Source organism: Hemibagrus wyckioides, linkage group LG23 (assembly GCF_019097595.1).
Source record: "Hemibagrus wyckioides isolate EC202008001 linkage group LG23, SWU_Hwy_1.0, whole genome shotgun sequence".
In the NCBI taxonomy this organism is placed as follows: Eukaryota; Metazoa; Chordata; class Actinopteri; order Siluriformes; family Bagridae; genus Hemibagrus; species Hemibagrus wyckioides.
This window is the reverse complement of record NC_080732.1, coordinates 11655236-11667049: the sequence shown is the minus strand read 5'-3', so window position 1 is coordinate 11667049 and position 11814 is coordinate 11655236. Positions and strand designations below refer to the sequence as shown.

At 38.2% G+C, this 11814-nt stretch overlaps 2 protein-coding genes across 2 annotated transcripts; one reads left to right on the top strand and one right to left on the bottom strand.

The window, feature by feature from the left end:
- Positions 1–493: 493 nt before the first annotated feature.
- On the bottom strand, positions 494–6408 carry pigm (phosphatidylinositol glycan anchor biosynthesis, class M). The gene is made up of 5 exons (XM_058376804.1): positions 6026–6408; positions 5395–5921; positions 4243–4501; positions 2984–3085; positions 494–793 (listed from the first exon to the last, which is right to left on the bottom strand). The coding sequence occupies exons 1-5, from the start codon at positions 6188–6190 to the stop codon at positions 623–625; spliced, it is 1224 nt and encodes a 407-aa protein (XP_058232787.1). The 5' UTR covers positions 6191–6408; the 3' UTR covers positions 494–622.
- A 1855-nt stretch (positions 6409–8263) lies between these two features.
- mrpl17 (mitochondrial ribosomal protein L17) lies at positions 8264–10775 on the top strand. Its single transcript, XM_058375925.1, has 3 exons — positions 8264–8667; positions 10107–10175; positions 10335–10775. The coding sequence occupies exons 1-3, from the start codon at positions 8494–8496 to the stop codon at positions 10593–10595; spliced, it is 504 nt and encodes a 167-aa protein (XP_058231908.1). The 5' UTR covers positions 8264–8493; the 3' UTR covers positions 10596–10775.
- Positions 10776–11814: the final 1039 nt, after the last annotated feature.

Below are 11814 nucleotides of genomic sequence, written 5' to 3'. Positions count from 1 at the left end.
TCATGTCATCTCCAGAGGGTCTGGTCATGAAGAGCTCCTATCCAAACACCAGCACTGCCAGCATAAAACTTATGGATCCATGCACTGTCAATGAGTTTTAAGTATAAATATTAAATATAAATATATATTCTCTTTCAAGCACACAAATCAGTCAACAGCCTTCTTTTTTAATTGGAATCAATAATTCTTCTTTTCTTCTCAGAAATTCCCATAAATAAATGGCAGTATTTTATGAAGCAGATTTTATGGTGCCATGAATGTTTCATTGCCAACTGTCTAGGACAAATCTTATACCTTATAGCTTATACCTGAAAAGAACACACTTTGCTCTTTCTTTTGTTAGACTGTATTTCACTGCTATCTCTATGTGCTACACCATTAAAAATACAAATAAAATTAACAGACCTTAAAAATTAAATAAGAAAAAAAGCAAATAGAACGTTGACCTTTGTAGCCCATGTGCTTATAACAAAAACAAAACAATAAACTTGCCTAATTAAAAAGTACCCGCTTTATTATACTGTTTGATGACATTTTTGACAGACAATAGAGGCAGAAGTAAGAAAATAACCATACATTTTTAATGTTTTGTACATTTATTCATTTATTTTCAATCCAGTGTTTATTTCATTTTCTGTTTTTGTTGAACAACTGTCTTTGGTATGTAATTGTTAATTATCTGGACCATGACCACTGAGTTGATGATGAGGAACAGCAGGCCAGCAAACCATATATACATAAATGTGTTGCATCCTTCAAATTCCAGGTAGTAAGCTGGTGCCAACCACAAGCCCTACGAGGGGGAACATGAAGAAAAAAAAACTCACCACATTTTAGTGTTCACAACATCCTCTCGTACTATTAATATACTCTTCTAAAATACTATTCTTATGACATTAGAAAACAAACACAACTGTCCTATTACAAGTGCACACAATTTGTTTTCATTAATGAGCACTGAGTAAACTGTTTCAGTCAGATTGGACCTTTAATTTAAAAAATATTAAGTAAAGTATCAGTGACAATTGTTACAGTTCTTTAAGTATCAGGATTTTAAAAAAAATATACAGTATTAAGGATTGATTTCAAACTGCACACAACATTTTGGCAGATGTAACAAACAACATACAAAGACAATGCTGCCAACTTTCCATTCTGCATTATAGTTGCTTCAACTAATATTTAGGTGCAGAACTAGTCTGCTTTTTTTGTCTTATAGTTGACAAGAAATTTGGAGGAAATTCAGCTGAAATACAGGAGACTTATTAAAAGAAGTGAGAACACTTAGCTAACTCGCTTAAGTTAATGTTAGCAACACGTTATAGACTACTCACAAAAAGTTAAGGATATTTGGCTTTCGGGTGAAATTTCAGGATGCACCTAACCTTTACTTGCTGTTCTCTAAAAAGGTGCTTAATGGCAAAATTCACAACTGGTGTTTGATCCATGAAAATTTTCTGGTTCCGGTTAGAATTGGCTTTTAAACAGTCCTCTTCATCATGCTATTCACATTTTGACATCATGAGACCATTTACGACACCTAACAATTGATAAACAGTACCTCGCCATTGCGAGGCTTCAAACAGGATGTTCTCAGAGGGAAGTTGCCACTGAGCTTAGAGTGTCACAGAGTTTCATCAGCAGGTTGCGACAGAGATACAGAGAGATTGGAAGAGTCACAGAAAGGCATAGAAGTGGACGTCCTTTGGCTACATCCCACGTTGATGACCGCTTCATTGTGAACAGTGCCCTGCGGAACCGGATGATGAATGCCACTCAACTCCATGCACATTTAAGGGAGGTGAGAGGAACCCAAGTGTCACGTCAGACCATTTGAAACTGTTTACATCAGTCTGGTTTGCGTGCTAGACAACCTGCTACAGGCGTCATCGTCTGTGCATGGGCCAGGGAGCATTTATGCTGGACGAGGGACCAGTGGGCCTCAGTGCTGTTCTCTGATGAAAGTCGATTCACGTTGAGCAGAAATGATGGCCGCCAACGATGGTGGAGACGTCAAGGAGAGCACTATGCATCAGCCGCTGTTGTCACCAGATGAGCCTTTGGTGGTGGTGGTGTTACAGTCTGTGCAGGTGTGTCTACTCAATACAGAACTGCCCTACATCTTGTGAATGGTACAGTGACAAGCCAATACTACCTGAATAACATCATTAATCCAGTCATTGTGCCCCTGCATGAAGAACACAAGCCTAATTTCATCTTCATGGACGACAATGCTCCAGCTCATCGAGGTTGCATCATTAGGGAACGGCTGCTGGAGGCTGGGGTACCTCAAATGTAGTGGCCTGCACTTTCTCCAGACCTGAATCCCATAGAAAACCTATGGGATTAGCTGAGTAGCCGTGTAGAGGCTCGTAACCCTGCACCCCAAAACCTCAATGACCTGAGGGCCACCCTTCGAGAAGAGTGGAATGCCATGCCTCAGCAGACAATAAGTGGACTCGTGAACAGCATGAGACGTCGTTGTCAAGCTGTAATTGATGGTCAAGGGCACATGACAAATTATTGAGACATTGACATTTTTTGTTGTGGTATACCCACCACTGTTGTTGGCTTTTGTTTCAAAAATTGTTTGAGATGAGGAAATCACCATTGCATGCTTCTAATTAAATGCCCTACTTTCATGATATAATATCACTGTAGTGTGAACTTTTTACATTTTCCATAAATTTCACCCAAAAGCCAAATATCCTTAACTTTTTGTGAGTAGTGTATGATGACAGTATACTTGGTCAACATTGTTCATGCCCTTACATTTGGTTCCAATTATGTAAAATAAATGAGTAAGAATTTCCCAGTAGATCAAAGATTTTCCTTTTCTTGTATGCCATTTGCTTGCTCTCCAATATCAAACAACTGCTACCAACCAGTGAGGGTTAGTTGTTTTTTCCAGACCGAATTGAGCACAACTGATAAAAATACCTGGGTGTCATTTAATAATGTTAAGTATAAATACTTTTCATACCTGGCCAGTGAACCACAACAGCAGTAGCCCAATTCCTTGCTTTACTGTGAGTCTCAGGTGTGGCAGGACCAGAGGCAGTAAACACAGGTACCATAGAAAATACTGCAACAAAACAGTGTAAAGATGCTGAGATAACAAAAGAAAATCTCTGTTACATAAGGGTTGGGGTGAAGGATTAGATCAGATCATTGGATAAGGTGTACTGATGTTTTATACAATGTGTCAAATCCATGTATGATGTACAATGAAAATGTATTTTGTGGGTTTTAATTAATAAGGATAGATAGAGCTTGAATATAATATTATTTAATGCTTATAAAGCAGACATTTAGTATCACAAAGAGATTTTGAAATTAAAACTCGTCAATAATGTTACAAAATTTCAATTAAAATTGTAGTTATTTCAAAGATTTAATATTTAGATTAATCTTTTATTAATTTGGGAGTGAATTCTTGCACACAATGTTAACAGAAAAGGGTCGAGATCAACAAATTTTATTTAATATTTAATGGAACCTCCACAAAAAAGTTACTTCCTTTTATTGGTTGTATTACTGCACTTATAAACAGTGATTATTTTACTTTTTGTTGTAGTTAATAAAAGAAAACAAGCAGAACCCGATGCCACTGGCATCACTGCCACATGAATGCAACCAAATACAGGAACATCCTTGAAGAAAACCTCCTGTAGAATGCTCATGCTGATTCAGATTGGGGCAAAGTTCACTGTTTAAGACGACAATGACCCTAAGCATACTGGCAAAATAATACTGGAGTTGCTTCAGGGCTTCACTTAAACCCCATCAAACATCTGCAGAGAGACCCGAGGATGGCAGCTGAGAAATGCTCACTATCTAGTCTGACACAATCCATGTGTGCAGTGCTTGTAGAGAAGTATCCAAGAAGACTTGTAGCACTAACTGTTGTCAAAGGGCCTTCCACAAAGTACTGAATAAAGTGTCTGTTTGTAGGTGATTGGTTAATTTAACTAATTATTTACACATTATAACACTACTTGTAATGTTTGACTGTGATATGGAGAGTATACGTCCATTAATGTTCCAATGTATTTGATTACAAATTTTATAACATCAATCAGAATTTTTTTAAATAAAATTGCCACTGATCATTTTTGCCAAGATATTTTATGCACTGATGTATCTGCTACTTATATTTACCATTAGCACATTAAGAATAAAAAAAGAATAAAACATTATTTTATGCAAAGCCAATGTACATTACAGTTCATCGTGTGTTACCTGAGAGGTGCAGACTTTGTTGAAGCTGACAAAAAGGGCTGTGTTGAGGAAGCAGCAGAGAGGCAAGTCAGCATAGAAGGCGAGAGACGTAAGGAATAACAGTATAACCTGGGGAAAAAAGGCCACTAGACCCAAAATGAAGCTCCATTCACTCTCCACTGTTAAGTAAAACATGTAGAAGTATGGGGAGAAATTATGACGAATGTCCCGCCTTGTTAAGTGGTAGAAGTAGGTTTCTTGGAGGAAATCCCAGCCATACCTAAAAAATGTAGGAGAATTTACAGAATTTTAAGCCACAGTTTTTAAAAAAGAACTTATGAATCATGTTTTTGTTGAGGAAAAAAAGAATTTTTTTATCACATAAATCTGACCACTAGGGGGTAATATTCAGGGACTTTCATTTGAAATTTTAGTCAACTCAGAACATGGTATTATATGAAAGGCAAGACATGAGGCAAAAATTCCCAGAATGCAAATTGTGAAATCTTTGCACACCCCTAACTGGAATGCTAACAGAGCACCAGGCCTTCTCACTCAACATCACAACCCAACCTCACTAATGCTCTTGTGGGTGAATAGGCAAATCCCTCCTGTATTATTGTACTACTGAATTATGTTGTCTTTTACAACTTGCACATACAGGATTGTCTATTAAGTACTCTGGTGATCCAGGGGTTAAGATCCCACACTCTCACTGCTGTGGTTCATGTTTGATGCCTAGGCAGGGAACCTAAACAGCCAATGGGGGGTTGTACTCTCAGTGCCAGTCCCAAGTCCAAATAACATGGGTGACTTATGTCAGGAAGGGCTTCTAGAATAAAAACACATCTATTCGGATTCATCTAATGAGCCAAAAACAACACCACTACCATGCAGGAATATATACTGCACATTTCTTCCTTTTATGTACATAATGTATTCAATGTGCATGAAACAGGAGATGACTGGTATAATGACATAATCTATTCCAAAAGGTTGCTCCTCAAAGTATAGAATTCTGACAAATTATGCAGGTTTTAAGATTATATTTTAAGCATTGGTTGTTCCTCGCCCAAATTGCTTCGCTCCTGGGCATAATGAGTTTAGAGCTCTCCTAAGCTGCCTAAGTGGGCTATATTATGTGTGTCCCCCCCTCACTTTATTTAAACTTACATGCAATAAAATGCCAAAGTCAGACCAAGAAACACAGCTCCTGCAATGATAGCAAATAGAGCCAGATCCTTACTGAAAAGGCTTTGGATAGCCCTAAAAATTCCTCTGTAGTGCTTCTTCAATTCCTTGTGATTGGATATAAACAGGCCGATGGGAAGGGCATATATCACTGTATATATTTTCATATGGACAGAGAGGCCGTAGAGCAATGCTGCTGTAAAATGTCTCTTCAGTTGTAAACACAGGAGAGTGGACAGAACCAAAATAGCCAGAAGTGCTTCAGCATTCCCACGTGTTGATACACCAATGGGTAAAGGATTCAGAAGCCAGAGAGCTGAGAAACGACAGGCTGCATTACTGGATAAACCTCGGAGAGTCAATATGTGATATAAGAGGACACCAGAGAGCACATCACAAATCACAAACAGCAGCTTCCCAAAATGAGGGGTCAAGTAGATGCTAGGTGATAACATCCACGCCAGGAGTGGTGTATATCGGTAGGTGGACCTGTTGTACGGAGACTCGCCCTATGAAAGCAGGAAGATTAGGATCAAATCACTGTGTCAGTGCATTTGATTGCTTGATTTCATCATCGCTACATCTCACCTGTCACTTCTAAACAGGAACTCACCTGCGTTACAAGTCTGGATGCGTCTGTAAAGACGTGATAGTCGATGTCAGTGTATTTGACCACCATGGTTTTATCCTGATAAATCCCAAAACCTACCAAAAATAAACGTATAACAAATGCGATGCTGTGCAACGTCCCAAAATCCATTAGTTGGAATGAAAACATGTTTCCATGTGACAATGTACTTCACTGACTGTTTGTGAACAAACTAAGCAAATGCTAATGCCACAATTAAATGGGATCTCTTTTAATCTCTCTGAATCATCATCTTCAAATATCTCCCGCACGCAAGATTCATGTTTAAGTAAAATTTCAAGTAAAGTTTTAAGATATAGACAGAAACAATGTGCAAGGTAACGCGTTTACTTCCTGGTGAAAAAGAAGACAGTGTTTTTTCCAAAATAAAAGTCATATATCGTTACTAATGTTAGCAGGTAGTGGCGGGCTGATAAAATAAAAGTACCAGCATTTTGCTAATTGCAACGAAAAGCACAGGTACTTCAGTGAGAAGTGGATAAAAAAATAAAACAAAATAAACGTGTGGTAAAACAAGGCTTTATATACGAGGATAATATTCTATGTAAAGTAACAATTATGGTTATAAACGATGTACCAACATTAAATGACATAACCTCTACAAATATTGAACTTAGTTCAATATACAGTATGTCTCTGAAACTAAAAATTAATGTGGACACACAAATTCTCGATAAAACTGGCTGGAGTAAGCAAAAGCAATTTTCTCTATGTTTCTCAATGGCCAGAAAACTATGAAGCTATCCCATCTTCTGGCACAGCTTCAGGGTTCATTCCTCAGTGAAGTAAAGCTTTAATCTGTATGCTTACATACACCACTATGAACGTAAGAAAAATAACTATTCATATCAAAATATTATTATAAATATAGGAATAATAATAAGCGAAACTACACATACACAAACACTGAATGCAAAGAGTTCATAAATAAGACCTTAATGAGTTGTGCAGTAATCTGCAGAGCATAGTAACATGTACATACACAGAGAGAGAGAGGGAGAGAGAGGGAGAGAGAGAGAGAGAGGGAGAGATTATTATGTATGCCCTTATCCTTTAGTGGTGTGTGGTGATATATATATATATATATATATATGTATATGTATGTGTGTGTGTGTGTGTGTGTGTGTGTGCGCACAGTGTTTAGATTAGCTAAAAGGAAGAGTCAGAAGGGAAAACAGGTATGAGGGCATTCTGGGACATAAAGTGGCCCACCAACCCACTTTCAGAAAACTTGAGAAAACATGTGCCAGGTAATGTATAGCATCCAAACATCCCAGTTTGCCAAATCTCTCTATGCCCATAAACCCTCCAGATCTGTGCTTTTAAACTGAGAGAAAAGATATGCAGGTTAATTCGTTATGAAATATTGATTATATTGATAACAAACAACAATCAGGTCTGGTTCACATGGTTCAAGATTCAAGATTCAAGAAGCTTTATTATCATTTCAACCACATATAGCTGACGCAGTATAGCTTCTCCAGGACATGGTGCTACATAAACATACAACATAAAGATCAAATACGAAAAAAACAACACAGAGCTAGGACCAAGATTTTTGTCTTAGCCACATAAAGTGCAGAGTGTGCAACTAGGAGCAAACAGTGCAAAGACAATACAGTGCAAAAACAGTAGGTACAAAAGAAAAGGACAACACACAAAAAAAGACACTTAGCGCCGAAAGAAAAAGAACATGTGTAGTGAAATGGAAAAAATGAAATGGAATAAAAATGAAATGATGTACAGAGTAGCAGTGGTTGAGGTAGTGCAAATAGAAATAGGCATAAACATAAATATAAATATAGCAGTGTAATGAAATAATAACAGGGTTTGAGGTAGTGCAATAAATAGTGAACAATATAAGTGTGTGTGTGTGTGTGTGTGTGTGTGTGAGTGAGAGAGAGAGTTTTGTACAGTTCAGTTCTCTTTAGTCTTGTACAGTTCTGGGTGTATGTGCATGTGCATGTGTGAGAGAGAGTTTTTTGTGCAATTCAGAGCCTAATGGCTTGAGGAAAGAAGCTGTTACACAGTCTGGTTTCTCTGGTCTCTCTGACCCACATTCCTGATCAATAAAAACAAAATTACTGCTACAGTTCATAAATTTGTTACGTGTAAATGAAAAAAAAATCAACGACCTGACTGCAGTACCCACACTCCAGTCCAGTAGGTGGCGGTAATATACAAAGCGATTCGACGAAGAAATAACACAATCATGCGCATGCGCGGTGCCAAGAACCCCGTGCATGTGATTAGTTTGTAGCTGTAAAGTGTTTTAAGATAAACCCAACTTATACTTGTTTGGAAATACGTAAGATTGATATTTGCCACATATAAATATATGCATACACATATAGATACATAGATATATCCAAATCTTGTAATTGTTTCCTTGAGATTTCGTCAGAAGGTGTCCTTCATTGTACCTTCCCGAGATGCGTCTCACTGTTCGAGCTCTAATATCACACGGGCGCGTGGCTCGGCGAATTGGCCTCGGCCCCGAGTCCAGAATAAACATGCTTCGGAATATCCTTACCGGACTGGTTCGGCACGAGAGGATCGAGACTACACGAGCCCGAGCCGACGAGGTTAGATTTTACGCTGAAAAGGTAAGAGCTGTCTTAACTGCCTTTCAGACCAATCAAGATTTTTACCTAACATTAACTTTTACTCTGAGAAAGAAACACCACATGCTTCTTAAAAGAACAAATGTTATGCGTGTCCCAGACCACTTCTGAATTCGGTTTGTTGGATCAGATCACAGTGTGCCTTTGAGAAGCATTTGACCCCGTTCACACCTTCACTTATTATCCGATCACCCAGGGTGATGGTACAGATACACTATATTTCCAAAGGTTTTGGGACAACCCTCCAAATCATTGAATTCAGGTGTTGTTTTTCAGGTGTTGTTTTTCAGGGGTTGGGCTTGGCCCTTTAGTTCCAATGAAAGGAACATTTGGACGATTTTATGCTTTCAACTTGATGGGAACAGTTTGGGGATGACCCCTTCCTGTTCCAACATGACTGCACACCAGTACAAAAAGCAAGATCCATAAAGACATGGATGAGTGGGTTTGGTGTGGAGATAGAACACCTTTGGGATGAATTAGAGCGGAGACTGCGAGCCAGGCCTTCTCGCCCAACATCAGACCTCATAAATTCACTTCTAGAGGACTGGTTAAAAATTCCCATAAACACACTCCTAAACCTTGTGGAAACCCTTCCCAAGCCTTGAAGCTGTTATAGCTGCAAAGGGTGGGTCAACTCCATATTAAAGTCAGGTGCATGTAAAGGCAGGCGTCCCAGTTTTGGCATTGCTCGCAGTCTCTGCTCTAATTCATTCCAAAGGTCTTCTATCAGTTCGAGGTCAAGACTCATCCATGACTTTATGGACCTTGCTTTGTGCAGTCATGTTGGAACAGGAAGGGGTCATCCACAAACTGTTCCCACAAAGTTGGGAGCATGAAATTGTCCAAAATGTCTTGGTATGGTGAAGCATTAAGAGTTCCTTTCACTGGATCTAAGGAGCCAAGCTCAACCCCTGAATACAGTGATTTGGAGGAGTGTCCCAAACCTTTTGGCAATATAGTGTATTATATGAGGTCAGTGATCTTTGCATTTTTAAGCTATATATATAACAGATATTACAACAGCACAATTATAAGTGTAAGCTCTTTTACGCAACAGTTCTATTATTGATTAATTAATTAATATTAATTAACTAATATTTCAGCCACAGTATGGCCAATATGGAATTAGTTCCCAAAGTCACCACAGCTGGATAATGCATTTTCACACGCAGTCTGACGGCCCATAGTGCTAAAGGTTTACCTGAACTGGAGTTTTTTGAAGTGAATACAGACAAGCAGAGTGATGTTAATAGTGAAACATCTCAGTGCTGTCATACTAAATATTAGCACTCATGGAACAGTTCGTGTGACAAGAAAAATCTAAATAGTGGACTAACAATCTAATCTAACTGTGGTATAATACAATTTGCAGTCATTTGATTGTTGTTTAAATGTATTTTTTTTCTTTGTTTTACCAGTTAATTGACTATGCCAAAAAAGGAGATACCAACAAAAAGTCTATGGAAATGGCAGATTTTTGGCTTACGGTAGGTACTACATGTTTATTGTTCACTTTAAAGCTTGAACTTAATAAGTCTGAAAACTGCTACATTGTAGAGTATATAAATGTTACGTGAAGTATTCGTAAAGTATACAATATGTTTTAATACTGGATTGGATTTAATGTTTTTTTTTTTTTTTTCCAGGAGAAAGATCTGATTCCTAAGCTTTTCAGAGTACTTGCTCCAAGGTTTGAAAACCAGTCTGGTGGATATACACTGATGGCCCGTATTCCAAACAGGGAAAACCTGGATCGTGCTGCTATGGCTGTTCTTGAGTATAAAGGCAACCCATTCCCACCATTGTTTCCTGTTAAACGTACACATGAACTGAACCTGGTTAATCAACTTCTAAAAGGGTACAGAGAAGAGAAAGCCAAACTGACGACTGAAACTAGGGACTCATAGATGATTCCTTTATCATATTAGTGTTTTGTTTTTTGTGGAAGAGATGTATTTTGAGACTTGCACCAATGAAAGTACCAATACAGCCTTTTTCTGTTGTACAAAGGTTTGCTTATATCATGTCTTTATTTAAATGTCATCTTTCTAGTGAAAAGAATTAATTGAATAAAAAGTATGAGAGAATCTTTTATGAGTATTTTTACACTCATTAGTTTAATGTCTTTTATCTTTCTGTATACTGTATATACATATTAATGAGCCAAAACATAACCAGCTGCCTAATATGATGTTGGTCCAACTCAGGCCTCCAAATCAGCTTACTACCATCAAGGTACAAACTACAACACTCTTGCTTGTAATAATTGCATAAAGCCAAGGATCCACTGACATCACCAAACTGTTGCATTCACTTACACTGGTACAGTGGGCCCTGGATTCCTCCTGGTGCATGATGCTGCTCAGCCTCATATGGTGAGAGTGTGTAGGCAGTTTCTGGACAAAAGCATTGATGTGATTGACTGGCCCTCACATTCACAAGACCTGAATTCAACTGAGAACCTCTGGGGCATTATTATCTGAGCATCCAAAGCCACCAAGGAGCACCACAGACTGTCCAGGAGCTCACTGATGCCCTGATCCAGGTCTGGGAAGAGATCCTTCCTCCAGCTGTAATTAAAATTTTTACTATGATTTACAGTGTGAATTTAAATCCAGTCCTCAACTGGTTTATAATTTTGGTAATCATTTTGTTCTCAATGAAATACACATTGTATATAAGTAAAGATTTTCAACATGAATATTTCTTTAATTGAAATCCAACATGTGATTTTAGTGAGCAATTTAGTTTAGATGACAAAAACAAGACATGTACAAACAAGCTAAAAATAAAAATGAGAATGTACCCGATGAGCTAGGCATTTACAGTTCTAACTGGGAAATATTATTAATTAAAATGAATGCGTCCATTTTATTACACAGAGACTCTGAAAACAGGGCGAACGCTAGTTTGCAGTCCTGCAGTCCATCTACACCAAGTGGTGCTGGACCAAGGCCAGGAAGATAGTGAAGGACATCAGACATACAAACAATGGACTCTTCTCTGTGGCGGTCAGAAAAGCATTTCCACTCCCTAAAGGCCAACACGGAGAGAATGAGGAGGAGTTTTTTCCTGCAGGCCATTCAGGCCCTTAACCAGTTGGCCGCCAAGATCTGAGAAACAATC